Source organism: Sycon ciliatum, chromosome 10 (genome assembly GCF_964019385.1).
Source record: "Sycon ciliatum chromosome 10, ocSycCili1.1, whole genome shotgun sequence".
In the NCBI taxonomy this organism is placed as follows: Eukaryota; Metazoa; Porifera; class Calcarea; order Leucosolenida; family Sycettidae; genus Sycon; species Sycon ciliatum.
Window position 1 is genome coordinate 23,979,129 of NC_088652.1, and position 18,847 is coordinate 23,997,975.

At 46.2% G+C, this 18,847-nt stretch overlaps 2 protein-coding genes across 2 annotated transcripts in view; one reads left to right on the forward strand and one right to left on the reverse strand.

Moving 5' to 3' along the window:
- LOC135825995 (tyrosine-protein kinase RYK-like) overlaps window positions 1-17,729 on the forward strand; it is a 46,695-nt gene extending 28,966 nt beyond the window's left edge. The window contains exons 6-14 of the mRNA XM_065338629.1: window positions 1,832-1,942; window positions 2,496-2,567; window positions 2,989-3,182; window positions 5,161-5,276; window positions 5,682-5,771; window positions 6,937-7,006; window positions 10,444-10,580; window positions 12,403-12,598; window positions 17,341-17,729. Of these exons, the coding sequence (XP_065194701.1) occupies window positions 1,832-1,942; window positions 2,496-2,567; window positions 2,989-3,182; window positions 5,161-5,276; window positions 5,682-5,771; window positions 6,937-7,006; window positions 10,444-10,580; window positions 12,403-12,598; window positions 17,341-17,604 (1,250 nt within the window). The 3' untranslated portion in view covers window positions 17,605-17,729. The remainder of the gene's footprint in view (window positions 1-1,831; window positions 1,943-2,495; window positions 2,568-2,988; window positions 3,183-5,160; window positions 5,277-5,681; window positions 5,772-6,936; window positions 7,007-10,443; window positions 10,581-12,402; window positions 12,599-17,340) is intronic.
- Window positions 17,595-18,847, reverse strand: part of LOC135825994 (myosin-IIIb-like) — a 39,997-nt gene continuing 38,744 nt past the window's right edge. Inside the window, exon 30 of the mRNA XM_065338628.1 lies at window positions 17,595-18,331. Coding sequence (XP_065194700.1) covers window positions 17,960-18,331 — 372 coding nt within the window. The 3' untranslated portion in view covers window positions 17,595-17,959. The remainder of the gene's footprint in view (window positions 18,332-18,847) is intronic.

The following is an 18,847-nucleotide window of genomic DNA, read 5'->3' on the forward strand; positions in this document are numbered from 1 at the left end:
GAGAATGATCGAATGGGACTTCTGGTTGTGGGCTGGTTCAGCTCGGGGTGAGCTGAACATGTTCGCCACAAAAAACGAAAAAAAAGTGGGCTGTCTAAAATGCCTGGGTGACAGATCAATGTGAACTTATTGTAAGCCTAGGGTTGTATAAGTGTTACTGAACGGTCGAACCGTAATGTACGTTACGGTTCGAGATGGGGCTCGTACACAAAGTGTTTAACTCGAGCTGGAAATGAATTTTGCTCCGCCTTCTGTTTACGTGCCATTTCGCGAATTCGTACAACTACTGCACTCTTATAGCTGTGTTGAGTTCGAAACAGGACGACTGACGACATATCCAGACATTACAACGGGAACAAGTTAGTGGGAACGACATTTATTATACTAGTAGACGACGAGACAAGAGACCAAGACGAACGAAACGACTACATTGAAGAGTGAGGAAAGAGAGAGCGAGATCAAGTCTAAACGGCAAGATAAAGGGCCTGGGTAGCTATGGCAAATATGGGCGCGCAAGTAGCTACCCAGGCCAACGGAGCAAAAGGAGACAAAAGGTGCGTACGCAAGTGCATGCAGGCCAGCTAGAAAAGGTACGGGAGTGGATACCTAACATACCACCCCTCCATGAAAAAAAATCCCGCGTCCTCGCGGAGAGAAAAAAAGAGAGAAAAAAAACCACACACACACACACTGCACGCGCGCACGGATCTCACGAAAGTGTGTACTAAATGCACTACAGATTATTCCTGTACTACTTATAGTGTGTAATAACTATTGGAGTTTGACGAGGAACATGAATTACTAGTATTTTGCACGGCTAATACAGCCTAGTTACACTTTTGCTAAACATCCAAAAATTAGAGCGTGGCTCACCATGATCGGACCCCTAACTTGTTAATGTTTTACGAACACACGCGCGCACACACACTACAAAAAAATTCACGAAACAAAATTTGACGAAGAAGGAACGCATACAAAAAAAAGAAAGAGAGAAAGGTAGCTGACCTGCATGGCTTGAACGAGACTAGACGAGGTTGGGTTGGCGTAGGAGAGACGAGGTTGATAGAGACGAGACGAGGTTGGCGTAGGAGAGACGAGACGAATGGTGGTTGAGGACGGCTGGGCATGGGATGATCTCAGGGTCGTGGGTCGATCAATAATCGGGCGCCAATGTTGCAGGCCAGCTAGAAAAGGTACGGGAGTGGGTACCTAACAGCTGTAGCCCAGAACATCCTGCCAATGTGTTGGGGGCCATCCGGTAATATCGATAATTTTAACGGAACGAAAAAGCTTAGTTACAATCCGGCCCCACCCACTCACCCCCTGAACGAAAAATAGATGACTTTACATTACAACGAAAATGGTTTTTTGGTTATGCTATCAACATTTTTCAAAAATTGAAAATCTCCTCGACCCACCCACCCATAAACAAACGTTTTCATTTCGTGTAAAAGATCGATAGTAGGAATACGGACGGCCACTTACCGTACATTGTACGCATACACTACTGGTCACTCAGTGCAGTGCTCGTAGGGTGGAAACAGGAGGTGTGTGTGTGTGTGTGTGTGTGTGTGTGTGCGCGCGCGCGCGCGCCAGGGAGTACTAAAAAGGTACTTAGCGTGGAATTTTTGCAATTTTCTTTGCCGGCTTGATGATGGCTACACTCCTTCCTCATGCAGAAACGACAAACCACATTAATTTTGATGAACTCTAATGGGTTGATGGCAGTTGATGTGTGCACGTGTGTGTGTGTGTGTGTGTGTGTGTGTGTGTGTGTGTGTGCACGTGTGCATGTGCATGTGTGTGCATGTGTACCCATGCGTGTATACAGATGGCAATTTCGACACATCTCCACCCATGTCCAAGGAATCAACTCTGATGCTGGACGAGAAGTACATAGTTAACAAGCGGGATCTGATCATTGGAAAGGAGCTAGGAAAAGGTACGCATGCCGGCAAAATTCAATGCCTAAAACAATTGCCAGTGACCCTCTTTCGTTGTCCTTCCAAGATCAGTAAAATCCGAAGAGAAATAACATTTGTAACTAGACACCTGCATAGGCAATGTTCCAAAACTATATTTCTAACTTTTCTGATTCACCCTGAGTGGACAATTAAAAGTCAATATTTCTAGATGTTGAGTGATTGCTGCCAGCTGAATTCTGACAGTGGCCTAACGATAATCAAAGCCAAAATGACTAGTTATGACTTCAGGTTTCCCCAGGCTTCTGCATGCAGTAGAATGCAAGATACAGGGAAACATGTTCACCCTTTTGTGCTAGGGACCACTGTGATTCTCACACGCCAGCTGAAGGTAATTTCCCAGTGTGTAAGCTGGCCAGACTGAATTCAATAAACAGGCCAGTTAAATTAATTGTGTATAATAAATCTTTCGAGTAGGGGTGGTAGTATGGTTTAGGCCCTCACACGGTAGTATGAAGTCCTGAAATGTGTGCTTTCATTTTGTGTGGCTATAAATGTCTTGTAACTGCTCAGGTGCGTTTGGTGTGGTTCACGAAGGCATACTGAACGGAGACAGGGTAGCAGTGAAGAAGCTGAGAGACATTGGTAAGAAGAACACTGCTATCCCAGGGGTGTCGGAAGATAATTTAGGATAGTACGGTGAGCCATCTGAATTTACTTGTGGGGGGGGGGGGGAAGGGGATCGCAGAGCTGACATTTTTTTACAAGTGCAGGGGCATCACAAACGGTACAACCAGTACGACCATCAACCAGTACGACCATCGTAGCAATTTTCGTCCAGGATGATCCAATTTTCCCAAAAGCAATAAACGAGTGCTAAAACTGTTGTCGTACCATTCCCCACTGCCATGCGAAGCCCCTGCAGAACAACACGCAGAACCGGTGATCTCTGCTCTTTCCACACATAATTATATCTGCTAGCATAGACCATGATACATGGTTGCGGATGGGCCTAGTCGGGGAGCAAAGAGTCGAGTCGATGTGTTCCTGTATTTCACTATGTTAGACTCAAAGCACACTCACGTTGCGAAGATTCTGGATGAAGCACACTGCATGAGCGAGTTTCATCACCCGAACGTCCTGCCTTTGATTGGCGTTGCTGTTGGTGATGACGGAATGCCACAGCTGGTTACACCATTCATGGACGGTGGCGATCTGCTGTCGTTCTTGAGGACGTTCTCCCTGAGCGCACAAAGTCCAGTAAGCTGTTCGATGAAGGTGTGTGTGTGTGTGTGTGTGTGTGTGTGTGTGTGTCCCATATGGTGCAGTGGTATATGCAGCGATTTCCAATCGATAGGTTGCGGGTTCGATTCCCGACGATTATGGTCAAACACATCTTTCTTCTCTTTCTCAGACTCTTCCTGACTTTTCTTTCATTCTCCTGGGTGGTTACCAACAGCCAGTGCATGCCGGAGTATGTGGTGTGATGTGTGTGCGGAAAAAAATAATAATAAAAAGACCAAAAAGTAGGGATTCACTGGCCAGAAAAAGCCACTTCATAGCTGTGTGTTGTAGACCAGGCTGAATAGTGGCGGTCAATTCTTCAGCCTTGCAAGCTGTTGAATGGTGCAATCCCAGCACAAGCTGCTATGGCTTCTGTTGTAGCATCGCTATCATCGCCTCCGGCGATGGGCGTCCAATGGTCCAATGGTGTGTGTATTCAATCAGAATCAGATCCGCTCTCGTTGCTATAAAGAGAAAATCTGTGGGTGCACATCCAGTGCATTTGCAGATTTACGTGCTTCTCTTGCGACGAGCGTATACATGGTACATGGGACATGGTGTGTGTGCGCATTGGGGCTGTCAACCTGGGTACGGTATTTTCCCGAATGTAAGTTGCTCCTTTCTACACTAAACCACAAGGCCAAAGAAGGAGGTGCGATTTACAATCGAGTGTGAGGTATGTGTGTATTTAAATAAAAAATATTTTGCATCTGCGTATATATGTACAATATATGCTCGAGCCAAATCCCCCCCCCCCCCCCACACACACACAGAAGATCTACTTCCTCCGTTCAGAGGAACTTTGTGATGGATTTTTGAGGGACTGGTTTGTGCACAAACTGCTGTGAAACGTGTGGTGATGACTTTATCGGCCTTCTTTGGCAGGCCATGAAAGAGACACGATGCAAGGAAAGTGGCCTTTCACAACAAGTCGAGTGGAACTAATGGTTGCTCTGTGGCTGTGATGACAGTCATGGTGAGAGAGACTGAAATGCTACTTCTCCGAAGGCATAATGCGCCGGTTAGCCTCTCTAGCACTGAGTTTGAGAGTGATAGAGAGCGATAGAATGGAGCAGCGAGCCCACACAATGAGCAGCTGCTCCGATCGCACGGCGCAATGAAATGATTCTGAGTTCAAGTTATTTGTTCAACCGGCGCAATTCCCAGATTCGAATACCGATGACCATGCATTCTTTAGAAGTCTGCAGTCCGACGCGAGTCTCGTGGCTCGGGAAAGACTTGTAAGCCGCTGCAGTTCAGTACTGGTAGGTACATCCACCAGAGAAAATGGAATCAGTTTGGCTGTGCCTTTACTCCTTGTTTCGTGAGTTCTGGAGAGTGAAAGACATACTTTTACAACTCCCTGGTGGAAACGAGTAATCGCCACCGTGGCGGATCACACAGCTCGAAAGCCAACTCGAACGACGGCAACAGCACCAAAGTTCAGCGGAGTGTGATCAAAGAAGTCGAGGCACGGCTGGAAAGAACTGAGCAAGGTCGAGAGAGAGAGAGAGATGACGACTCTTGTGCAGCAGATGACGACAGCAACGTAGGGTCAAATCGAGCAAAAGCGACGTAAACTGAACTCTTTGCTCATTCTGCCAACAGTTTCTCTTGTAAAGACAAACACAGGCTGAACTACCTTGGTCCAGGGATTTACAGTCATACAATATGTTCTTGACCTGTTCTAAGCGTTTTCATATCCATCAAATCCATCACGAAGTTTTTGTGAACGGAGGAAGTAGTAAAATAGTGCGGAGTGCTTAGCGCACCATACTCACTGTCTAGGTATGGGAGAGAGTGTGTATTCATGCAGGTCGGGTGTGCGTGTGCACGTGTGATATACATAATATTATATGGGTACAGTCTGTCGTCTTCATCTGAAGTTGGTATCGTCATGTCTGTGTGCCTGTTCCTGTGCCTGTTCGGCCATGTTGCATATTTGCTTCTTCAGACAAAGCGCCTGTCGCTGAAGACGATGCTCAGTTTTGCCAAGCAGGTGGCCATGGGTATGCAGTACCTGTCCGAGCGCAGCTTCATTCACCGTGACCTGGCTGCACGGAACTGCATGTGAGTCCTCACTCACCTACAGATCATGTCTGCCTGAAGCTTGATAATCTTATTAATTTTTGCGGTTGCGTCATTAATGAAGTACCTTAGTTCCTCAAGTCACACTCGATTACAAGTCACAGCCTTACTTTCAGGTCAGAGCCATATTGTTTCATTCTATTCACATAAATGGGTTGTCACACTCGGCTAAGTCCCATCCCATTCTTCGCCCGCGACGTTTGTCATAAAAAGTAATCGGGGAACACCATTCCTATCTCCATGGAAACTTTATAAAAATGCCTGCTAGTTTTAAGGGTAACTCTGCTGCAACGAAACTATTTTTTGCACCCAACTGTACCATTGTTCATGCAAACAAATCATTTCTTGTTGTGCCTATTGTGTTTGCCCACTGCACTGCTGCTCAAGGTTGAGCAAGGATCTGCAGGTGAGGGTTGGAGATTTCGGACTGGCACGTGACGTGGAGGAGGATAGCTACTACAGGGTGAACACCGAATGGTAAGCAAAGCGTGTGCCTGCTGCAAAACATATTACACTACAGTCAACTTTGCTAATAACGACTGCGGATATAACGACAATTCGCGAATAACGACAGAAGTTCCATGCCCAGAAAATTGCAAAGTCCCTTCAACCTGTGCACATATCTAGAGACTTTGGGTATACGGACACTTTGCGAATAGCGACACCTTTCTGATGCCCCGCCGCGCCAAGTGTCGTTATACGCAAAGTGGAGTGTAACAGTTGGGGACAAAGAATTAGAATTCTCCTGTCCAGCTTTCAGATGTCGATGTGTCAATCTTGCCACGCTGGTCATGACAATCTCGGCTGAGGTACCAAAAGTTGTGGAAAGTCAAATCGTTTATGAAACTCGGATGTTGAGCCAATAATAAATAGAGGAAAGAAAGGAACATAAGTTTCTGGTTGAACAGATGGTCTCAAAGATTCTGACCTCATCTGCGTGTCAGCTAGTGTTGGATGAATAACTGTTTCTGTCATTGTTCTACATGCTACAAAAAGTGGCAGATGCCCAGTTCATTTGCAAGTTTATATCCCATTACAGGGACGTCGGCACCAGGGCTGCAACCAAAATTTTCATATCGTGATTATTGAAGGAACAAAATATGAGATAATTGGGCCCAAATTCCCTAAATATTCCCGTTGAGGACGTGCACAGGATCCCCCCCCCCCCCCCCACGTGTCCATTGATGTTGTATACCTTCCGATGACCCTGCATTACAATGCAATCACTAGGCAACATTGCACTGTAATGAGCATGGCAAAGAGTTGCAATGCACTATTCTTGTTCCACTCTTGTACTGTGTAGTAGTAGTACCCCCTGTCACCGCCGCCACCGGAGTGTTGAGTACCGTATTTCCCGCACTCGATTATAAGTCGCACCCCCGCTCAGATTTGAGCCATATTGTTTTGATAGATAGACTTCAGTAGTACGTCATGTTGTTGGAAGTCATGCTCAATTGTAAGTCGCACAAAGAGAACACAAACCTACAAATCATGTTGAAAGACAAAAAGCACATTGGACCCTTTCTTACTCCTGCTGTTTTGAGTAGAAAGGTGCGACTCGTATTCGGTGAAAATACGGTGCTTTGAACACAGTGGCAGTGCATGCTACGGTGACATTGTTCTACATTTTGGTCTTGTGCAGGTGCTTGCCTGTGAGGTGGATGGCCCTGGAAGGATTGCAGTATCACAAGTTCTCTCCTCACTCCGACACGGTAAGTGTGCAGGTAAGATACCTGCAAAATACAAAGAAAGAAAAATCGCCTTTCAAACTTGACGAGGACAAGAATCATAGTACTGAATAAATATTTAATGATATCCGAAGGTGTTACGGAGGATTAGCAAGACGAAATTCGCGCTCGTGTTCGCGAACATTTTTCGGTTCGCGAACTGGATAGCGAACTTTGGCATTTTTCGTTTGGAAAAGTAGTCGAAACACGCATCGCGGATTCGTGTCAGGACAGTCGTAAATTACCATGCTGTACTTTTTGTAAACAATGTACGACGTGTCAACGTCATGCATGTGCGAATTCTGTTTGCCACTCCTTCTCATAACGCGAATTCCGTCACTGAGTTCGACATTCCTTGGAGTGCGAACACGAACGTGAATTTCGTCTTGCTAATCCCCCGCATTAACAAGGATGGCACAACTCCTCTGTAGCCTTGTAATTATTTTTAATTTCCACGGCCCACGTCCACACAAAGTCCTTGCCTACACGAAATGAAAACCTCTCCAAACCTCTCCGAAACAAACTTCAAATTCCTTTCAAATTTTCGCCGAAAAGGGCATCTTCAGGGATATGAAGATCCCTCATCTGAAGATGCCCTCTTGAAAAAAATTTGGAAGGAATTTGAAGTGTGTTTTTGGAGAGATTTGGAGAGGTTTGTGTAGCCAAGGACTCTGTGCGGACATGGGCGGTAGAAATTAAAAAATTGTAGGCATTCTATGCATTATTATCAACCAATACACCACATTTCCTGGGGCCTCCCCAGCTCTGCTGCCGTTGGCGGGAACACACATGTACAGATGATCTCCTTATAAGCTTACCATACTTCTGCAATCTAGCCTAATATGCAATGGGTTAAAATGAACAAAAAGGAAAGAAAATTGCGAAAAAAACTGCGCAAAAATAGAAAATGTAAAATAGAAGAAGAGATCACATGGGAACGAGTTACAAAGCGACTATCCACGACTGTAAGACGACAATAGAAGTAGTCGGAACGTGCGATAACAGGCCACAAAACTGACAACTGACAGGCTACTGAGACATTGAACTGTCAGTGCCCTGTTATCGCACGGTCTGACTGCTTATTATCTTGTTACAGTCGTGGATAGTTGCTTCACAACTCGTTCCCATGTGTTTATATTTTTTATTTTTTATTTCAACTGGCTCATTTTCCGAGTTCAAAAGAGAATGCTCACTTCCCAGAGCACAATGGTGCGCTCTACTTCTCCGTGATGTGCACAGTTACACCTTCTCCCCCCCCCCCCCCTCTATAACTTGCATCCCCCCTTTTTTTGGCGCTACACTCTGCGTAACGCCGTGGCACGCGCCCTCACTTCACAGAGCACAATGCAGTGGCGCGCTACCTTCTGCTGCTTCTTCTCCGTGATGTGCTAGTTGCACCTTCTCTCTCTCTGCCCCCCCCCCTTCTGTATACTAGGTGACATAATTCGCATCTTTTTTGGCGCTACACTCTGCGTATATACACTGCTCTTGTGAGGCTTCCACAGTATTCATTGTTATTACCTGACGATGGCCAAGTGCCGAAACGTTGTAAAAATAACGGAACTGGTTCGGATGTGATGTGCAGCGCTATGGGAATAGGTGTGTCCACCCAAATTCCTTTCAGAGATGAAGCTGCAGGAAGCCTCAGCCCTTCTTCAAAAGAGAAAATGGCCGAAATTGGCGAAAACCAGCAAAATAAGGGAAACGAGAGAAAATTTAGCTGTAAGGGATTTGCTTTGGCAAGGTTGGCAAGTATGAGCTTGTTTCGCCAATCTTAGCTGACTCATCAGGCCAAATGGTCGGGTTTCAGTAGAACAGTTCGTTTTGAATTACAAAAGTGCTAGAAGAAATTCGGGGTGTGGCAATGAGAAGTGCTTTATGGGTTAAACAACTCGACAGGCTTTTCACCTTTTTGCACGCGATAAAAGGTTATGGGTGTCACGTTTATGTTTGGACCATAAGCCACACAAGTCTTTTTTCAAAGTGTCCACTTAGTTTTATTAAACGCCGTGGTTGGCAATCACCCACTTTCTTAACTTGCCGGTGTTTCCACCGAGTCTTGAGATGTTGTAATAAATACAAATATACATACCGTAATTCCGCGCATATCAGCCCACGGGCCTATATCCGGATATAAGCCCACCTCCGTTTATAAGCCCATGGGCTTATAAACAGACACAAATGCAACTCGCGTGTCAACAAGAACTTTTCACGATGAGGACTCTTCCTACCATGGTACAGCAGTTTACCAGTAGAGTATGGTAGACCCACTATGAGCACGGACTTGTACTTTTTCGTGAACCTTCAAAATTCGAATGTTGGCCCATGGGCTAAACAAATGTTTTACTGGATATTTTATACCCAAACTGCATTATTTCGCATATAAGCCCATGGGCTAATATGCGCGGAACTACGGTACAGTTACTTCGCTTATAACGACACTCGGCGGGGCATCAGAAAAGTGTCCTTATTCGCGAAGTGTCATTATACCCGAAGTCGCATTCTATGTATTACAGTTGGATGGGACTTTGCTCTGGGCATGGAAATTCTGTCGCTATTCGCGAATTGTCGTTGTATCCGCAGTCGTTATTTGCGAAGTTGACTGTATATCCAGTGTCATAAGCTAGGATCGTATGGGAAAAACAAAGGCGGCGCGGAATTTCCTTGCGTTTAGGTGGTGATGATACGTGGTCCAATGTCACCGGACACTGTCATGGTCTTCTTCTTCATCCTGTCTGCCTCACACCCGCCGCTGGGAGCGGTTCTCACACCCGCCAGTCCATCGGCCAGACCATCGGCCAGTCCATCGGCCAGACCATCGGCCAGACCATCGGCCAGACCATCGGCCAGTCCACCGGCCAGTCCATCGGCCAGTCCATCGCATCTCAGTGCAGACCGATCTCGTGGTTGCCGCAGCACTGGAAGAGACTGCTGTGACGAACGTGAGAAAAATTCCACACCACCTTTGGTTGCCTTTTTTTGGCTATTCTGCCTGGATTTCATTGACAGATGGGTTAAGCCCATGGATCCTTCCAGGCGTGACATGCGAACTGTACCTATTACATTATCATTATTTGGTTCTCCCATACCATCCTAGCCTTACGACACTTGTAAGACTTCACGTGGCTCATGGTATGGGTGGGCACAATTTTATCAATTCTGACATTCAGGGATAACCCAACACGGGGGTCGAGATGGGGCACACTCACAAGAAAAGTCCCATACAGCTGTTGAAACCCCAACTTATGCCATCGTCCTTTTTCAGTTTGCATGTACACTAAATGGCGTTCATGTGTGCCTGTGTGTGTACGCGGATGTGTGTGTGTACATGTAGGCATGTACGTGTGTGTGTATGTGTATGCGTGTGCGTGCATGCGTGTGCGCGTATGTGTGTGTATTTGTGTGTTTGCCCTACTCCATAGTGGTCGTATGGTGTGCTGCTATTTGAGATCTTTACGTGTGGAGCGGTACCGTATGCAGGCTTGGCCAATGCTGAAATCCTGTCCTATCTGAATGCTGGCCATCGCCTTGACCAACCCAAGGGATGTTCCGATGAACTGTGAGTGTCCTTAGTGGTGCATTAGGACGTGTGTTGTTGTTGTTACATACAGACGCTGGCCGACATGTGCTGCATCCTTGCGTGTCTGCATTGTGTGTTCACCGGAGATATTTATTCCGTACTATTCTGGCCCTTCCGCGGGAACGGACATGATAACTTGCTTTTCTGTACTTATTCTGGACTCGCTCTCTGTCGTTCTCGTGTTCTATGTTGTCTCCTGTCCTCCGTATCTCATCTCCTGTCCTCCGTATCTCAACGTGTCCATTAGACCCAAAGCCCTGATTTGCTCAATTCTGTCAGCCTACCCTTCTCCGACAGAATTATGTACAAGGAAAGTAGATTTAAAACGCTGTGCCGACAAGCCCTGTGCCCCTCCAAGGCTAAGTTAGCATTTTGCAACTCTTCCCGGTGTACTTGCCACATGGATACTGTATGAGAATGTCATCTGGTTGGGACATCCTGAACACCGGTTTAGGGTGCGCTCGCACTCGGGGAGTAGTAAAATACCTATTCTAGAAGTAAAATACCTATTTCACTACTCTCTGGGGAGCATGGCAATATTCTCCGCATGTGTACAAATGAAAATTCATCATGTGGATCGCCACCGAGTTTTTTCTTCGTTGTGGAGAAGGCAGCTCGCGATGGATGACTGCTCTGGTGTTTCTTTTTGTGAGCTTGAAGTTGTCTTCTCGGTACATGTATCTCACGAGATGAAGGAGAGATCGACCCGGCTCGTCTTGTTCTTGACGTGAAGGAGAAGCCAGGTCGTGCAGCTCTGGCTGCACAATGATTTCATCTCGCTCACGCAACAGGACAACATTTTGTATCGGACCACGATGCTCGACAGGCTGTCCAAGTTAGAGCTTGTTTTCTTCGGCGGATTCCACGTATCCATGGAGTTCTCCACTACTCTGAGATCCGAGTACTGAACAACAACAAAATGAGTACTGAACAACAACAAACTGACTGGCACTCGAGCTGAAAAAGCAGTCAACAGTATGGTGTGCATCAGACCCATAAACTCTCAGCTTTGATCCCCCCCCCCCCCCCCCCTCTCGAGGTACCAATCTAGCGTTTCTGTTTTTCTCTGTGACTTTCGTGGCACGGCGACCCAATCACCGTGGTCACTTTGCTTTGCGCGTCTTGTGAGCGCAATCCAGGCCTGCCGGAACAGATCCCCGGACCAATGTTTTGGCCACCAACACTTGTTTCCTACTGTGGAGGACATGTGTACCCGCCATATCACACACAAAAGTATAAAAGGTCATGAAACTACCGGACCAACCAACAACTGTTTCCGGCGGTCCTGCAACATTACCGGTAAACTTGTATTTCAACACAGTACAGTTAAACTTTACTCCTCAAAAGGACCGTTGAGAGTTTCAAATTTCCTCAAGTGGCTGCGTTGGAATTTGCGAGCAATAAGAACAGTAGTGCGGGCAGTCTGCTTGAGAAATCCTGATCACATCAGTACAGATCACCGACACGGTAGTACAGTCACGGTTGTTAGACAATTGCATTCATCTGTACAAGCTACTTTATGCCCGTGTCACAAATACCTGGATGCCAGTCTCTATTTGAAACCTTGCTTAGCAAACCAACTGGCTCCTTAATTGTTAGATCAAGCCGCAATAGGACAGACGAGCTGCACCCCTCCTTACAAATAAGGCGGAACAAGGGTTTTGTCAAGCAAACATTCTGATCTTAGAATGGTTTTCGCCTGATCCTGTAGGCGTGATAATGCCTTGTTCCACCTTGAAGCTCTTCTTTGCTCATTCAGCACTGTGCACTTCTCCATTTACTTGTGTATCCATCCATGCAGGTATGATCTCATGCTGGCATGCTGGAAGCAAGATGCTGCTTGCCGACCAGCTTTCTCATCCATCCTTTCGCGACTCGGCGATTACAAAGTCGAATTCCCGTCACCGTTACACACCCATCAAGCTGAGGACGTGCAGCGGAATGGGGACCCGAAAGACGACGGCACCTCCCTCGCCATGGTTATATCCAAGAAATCAGTAAGTTTTCGGGTACAATGACTGGTCCGGGTTGTCTCCGTTCTGCAAATCAACGTATCCAGGAATGGTACCTTGCAATGAACTCTGGTAGTTTAGTTGCACATTTTCTGGGTGTCTTTCTTCCAAAGCCCACTTTATAGAGAGAAAGTCCTCCAGCGTTCATTAATCCATGCGCGAGTAACACATTAAGACATTTTTAGAATTGCTGTAAATGGAAAATTTACAACAGATTTGTCTATCGGTATCTATAGCTGAACTTGGTGAAGTCCCAACTGAGGTGCAAAGCTGGCGCCCCCAAATCAGCCTCCATGGCATCACCAACAACCGGAGAATGTGGATGTCCCCCCCCCCCAACTGTATGCGCCACGCTCACAAGCGAATACACGGGCTGTGTAAGTAGTGAAATATTTCAAAATTTCTTGCACGCAGAGAGTTCTCTTTGTTTTGTACCCGGGACATTTTTGTTGGCGCAGCTTTTTGCACTGTGACGGCATATGCCGTACGCTTGAATGTTAGGCCGTCATCACACTACGTTCTTCGACTCCCGTTTACGTCTTCGTCTACGGTGGTCGTGTCATCACACAGGCACAGTTCTTGCCGCATACACACAGTCACGTTTTTGGAGAAATTTGAACTCAAGTACATCGAAGTAGAAGGGCGCTCAGAAATAGGCTGGGTTCATCCAAAAAGTCGTATCCCCCCACCCCCCCCCCCCCTCCCCTCTCCTTACCTTGTCTACTACGTATTTCCTCTGCGTATACGGATCATCATGACAACCAACCAAAAACTCCTGACGCGGACGTAGACACAGCGCTGTGTACCGTGGTGTGGTGACAGCCTAAGACAGTAAGAGTACGGCTGCACTGTTTGGTTTAAGGTGGCTCACACCCTCTGCGCGCGCATCGTTTGAAAAGTGTAGATTTTCAGTAAATTTTTCGGTAGCGATGATTTTTGTGCGATCAATCGTTGTTGAACTTCTTCTCGCTTCTGCAATTCTGACGACCTAGCTAACGTTAGAACCTGCTGCTAGTGTCCCTCTTCACTCGTTCTTTCTATGAAAGGGGAAGGCAGCACTCGCAGAAGATTTTCCAAGAATACAATGTCGACTGGTGCTCGTACCATAAGAAGGGAGAAATCAAAGTCCGCTCTTGAATCATGCCTGAGTATTAGAAAATTATTTCAGAACACGCTTGTGTAGATTTCCTGCCAGTGCCACTGACATCTCGCGACCTTCAAATATAATCATCTCCCGCACTGACTGGCAAATTCGTCAGGTAGCTGTGGATGGATCGATTCAGGGAGATCGAAGGTAAATACATCGAAGCACTTCAAACACGTTTCAAGACGCACTTCAAATTTTGTAATTGTGTCTTGAAAATTGTTTAGAACAATTCCACGGTACTTCAATACGCTGTTGAATTGTATCCTCTGCTTGGGAGTCTCGACTGTTTTATTGCTGCATGGCTTTCCTCAACACAATTCACTCACTGTACACGTATCGCGGAACGCAGATTGGATGGCATTGGAGGTGAATTTGATAATTTGCGTGGGACGGTGACTGTGTCATCAACCAAGTGAGGACATCAAATATCAACAGGGACGCTCCGAAAATCACAAACGCTGCGAAATAGATATGAAATGGTCTTACACACTGGAGGGTATTCCACATTCATTGTGTCATATCTTTAGACTGTCCGAAAGTTTGTCGTGCCGTGCAACTTTCACAGACTTATCCGATAATTGGCATGTGGCCCTACTGGCACACACTCATGCGTATGCCGTTGAGTTTATCTATATGTGCACGCACATGTGTGTATACATATACAATTTTATCACGTATGCAAAATTAGGCAATCTACATGTACATATATATATGTGTGTGCACTCACTCCTATGACATAGAACGACAGTGCAGGCTATGTAAAGTCGCATCAATGTGTGTCACCCGGGTGTGTACATGCATGCGGGCTCGCGCGGGCGTTTTGTGTGCGCGCCTGGCATGGCATAACGCCGTTCAGTATGACTAGTGTTGAACCGTGGTAATTTGCCCCCACCCCCTCTTTTTCTGCTGGCGTTGGATATGCAACTAATGACATAAACTCGGTTGTTGAAAACGAGTGCCATGCACCACAATGGATTGACAATAATATAATACAAGTAGCACTGTAAAAGCGCTGGTAATACTTATGTTGCAGCCATGGCAGGTGTGAGTAGCTTTCCAAGTCGAGCCTGCTGCAGAAATTATTGCACTCTGACCAGCTGGAGTGGCCCAGGACTGCCGGTTGTGGAGAACAGGAGTGATGCTTGTATATACGCTTGTATTTACATGATGTACACAGTGTACTTCGAAGTAACGTTAGGTGTATTACTTGTGTGTTCTTCTGCCTGTGCGCGTGTACATGTGCTGGTCAGTGTGGAACCGCCATCCATATCAGATTATACAGCTGCTATCAGTCTCAACAGCTTGTATCTGGCAAATAGGGTTTTAGTGACTCGATTTTGCTTACTGTGTTCAACAGAGTGGCATTGCACACAGCTACTTGATGTAATAGTAGCATCTTGGAAATTTTATATTTTTGATAGTTAGCTTCAGTAGAAACTTCTCCAGTGTGGCTCTTAGCTTCATTACCACGGAGACTAAGCATTCAAGTAATGCACGAAGAACAGTGGCTAGATGTGAAGTGAAAAGCCATTGGACCGTACCCCGTGGAATACGCATTTAGTATAGAAGTATTTCTTGCTACTGTAAAAGCAGAAATTTTCGGTGGTGTTTTATTTTCGGTAACTTCGGTGCAGACAATTTTTACCGAAAATAAAACGCACCGAAATTTTCGGTACAACCGATACTGTATACATGTAGTACTAGTACACCTACCTGGAGAACGGGTTTTACCGAAAATTTCCCGCTACCGAACCGCCGATTTTGGCGAATACCGAAAATATTACACCACCGAAAATTTCTGCTTTTACAGTATGTTGGCAGCAAACACTGGATAATATAATAATTACATTACCAGTAGAAAGTGCCCAATGTGCATTGCTTCAGCACTGTGTTTTGGACAAAGCAGTCAACAAATTCCACATCACTATCGGCTTCATGTTGGAGAAAGTAATTAGTTGTGAAAAACACTAGAGCATACATGTACAATCAATACACATGCTCAGCTACATGTATGGCATTTAGTATGTGTGCGACTTCAAAGTTCTATTTTGGTAGTTTGCTTCGGTAGAAACTGTCTAAACTTGATCCAAAGCTCTGCTACTATGTTCTGAAGATGTAGCAATCAAGTAATGTAAGACACGTATCTGCCACATTGGAGCTAGTTGTGAAAACCTTTAGATCATACACTCAATGCACATGCTCAGCTATGGCATTTAGTATGTGGGCGACTTCAAAGTTCTATTTTGGTAGTTAGCTTCGGTGGAAACTGCTAAAACTTGATCCAAAGCTCTACTACTATGTTCGGAAGATGTTGCAATCAATTATTGTAAGACACGTATCTGTCATATGGTGGAGTCAGGGGTTCTAAGGCGTTGGACAATGTCCCAGTGCAATGTGCTGATTCTTGAAATATGGCATCACTTGAAACTTCAAAGTTTTATTTCACGAGTTACCTTCGGTAGAACCTGCTCAAACTTGCTACACAGTACCATTATTAGGTTATGATAGCATAACCATCGAATACAGGGCAAGTCCAGTGTCAAATACTTGTGGGCGGGGCTACTATGTGGGACGTGTGCGCTGAAATGGGATGATTCCGAAAAGAGAAAAAAGGTCACCTTCTAGCAGAATTCTACCCACTTCTACAGCTTATGCTGATATTTAGCAAGTATACTACTGTCCTGGTGTTGGACATCAAGAAAAAGGGGGTAACTACCAGTGCTACGGCCAAAAAAGTGGCTTTTCGGTATTTCTTGGCCTAAATTGGCAATTGTGAGTGTGCTATGTTTGGCCCCTCCTCCGAGTGAAACCGGCCGGTAGAACTTGATAAAAATTTGTCTCCGTACACTAGATATCCAACAGAACAAAGTACAATCGTTTGTAGCCACGTTTCAAACAAAAAAAAATTGGACCCGAGGGGTAGGAGCCACCTTAATATGATTATTCCTAGCCCGTACTTCACAGTATACGAAAGAGTATGTGCACCCCAGCATTTGTAACGTAACAGTCCACCATCTCGTCCTTTTGTGGTCGTATTGTGGAGGTGGTGTCCTGCCTGTAGATTGTACGACACTAACCGTGCACACACATTGCAGTCTGTGCAGTCAATCCGTAATCAATTCCTCTTCGAGCGGACACGAACTCCACACAAAAACCTGCTAAGTGTGACCTTAGCACAAAGGTTCTCAACCCGTATACACTTCGTTGCACTCTGCCATACGAGTTTTCATTTCCCTGCGTGTAAAATCAAGGTGGGGTGCTCTCGCGGAGCATTACGGTACAACTGGCAGGGTGTCAAGGGCCTGGGCGCCCGATATGCACTTCGGGTCGGATTTCACGGAGCACAACTGTAGATACTCTTTTAGCCACAGTAAAATCTGTGACTAAAGACCACCCGATACCCTTTTAGCTACAGTAAAACCTGTGACTAAAGACCAGCGTGACTAGCGAAGAGCCTGGTACTACAGACCGCTTCGCCGAGCACGGACGGCCTCACACTATGGTTGGACGTGGCAAACCTCTAAACCTTTCACAGTTGAATAATGTTTTCTCCACGTTCTTGCCTGCTTTGTTTTTCCAGGCAAAGACTCGGCACAACACGTATGACATGTACGACATGCCCAGCGACTACCAGACCCGTGTCACTACAGAGCAGCGGCAGCAGCAGTCCAGGTTTAACACCGGTGTCAGCAGCACTCAGGATGAGCTAGTCTATGAGAACGCCCCCTCGGCCAAGGACTCGACGACGACGAGTGTGCTAGCTAGCCCCTTAAACTCTTCACACACATCTTATTGCAACTTCGAGAACACAGCACGCTATACCAATCTGCCTGGTTCTTCGTAATATATGAATTTATATCCTCGAATAGAAATAGAAACTTATGTTCATCAGAAAATTCCCAATCAGAGATGAAGATATTTTTGCACTACATTCCCACAAAAAAATTCTCATAAATTTGATTGACCTTACCTACTGCAATGGAATGTATAAAGTTTCGTAATAAAATTTGGTCGGCCAGAAATTTCAAATCCTAATGAAAATCAGTTTAAAGAATCAAAAAATGAAAAAAAAAGAAGAAGAAAAAATGGAAGGACGGCTGCAGCGGCTATTTAGGGATGTGAAATTTGTGGAGAAGGGGGGGGGGGCATGAATCGTGCAAATGGGGGGGGGGGTGGCATGTGGATTTTTATGGGGATCGTTAGCGAGGTGGGAGTGGTGGGGGTGCCTCATTTCGTGCGGTGCTTCGCGGTGACCGAGCAGATCGCATCTGTCCTTGCCCAACTGAACTATTACTGTGCATTCTCTGCGGCATGTGTGGACTACCGCCGCCGGGGCCCAGGCGTTGACCTGGCAGCTTCGGGGCGGAGAACATTGGCGGTGGATTGGTGGCGTGACGTCGGTTGCGTGGATCCTCGTCCGGGTACATCATGTGCTGTTGCCGATAGCCCGGGTCTGGAGGGCCGGCAGCATAGCCTCGACTGCCAGTACCGCCGCGGGATTGTGTGCCCGACGGGAACTGCTGGTGCTGGGCGGAGTGAGTGGATACAGGCCTGTGGTGGCCAGAGTGAACCTGTGGTCAGTAGCAACAACGGGGAACAGCACATGTTGTCCAATACACACATGCACACACACAGAAATAGGCGAGCGCGCACGCACACACACACACACACACACACACACACACACACACACACACAATCATAATATGCAGCCATGCGTACAGCCCCAGGCACACACATCCACAAGAACACACAAATACACATGTGCCCGTGGACACACAAAGTTATTTTTCAGGAACAGATTTACACACAGAAGGTCAAGTACACCCCCTCCCCACCACCGCCCCTGCCCTCACCTCCTGGTTTAACAACTGTGTTTACATCTCTCAATACAGCACAGTCAACTTGAAACTTGCATAATGTAAAGCTAAGGTGACCCAGCAAAACTCTTTGTCAGCTCTTACTAGCCGAGGCTGGTTAACCAATCATTTCAGGCGTGAAGTTCATAGGCGGGATATGCTATAAAAGTAATCAGTCCGGGAGAGGTTGGAGGTCGGGGTGTGGGATGGCTAGAATTTGAATTAGAT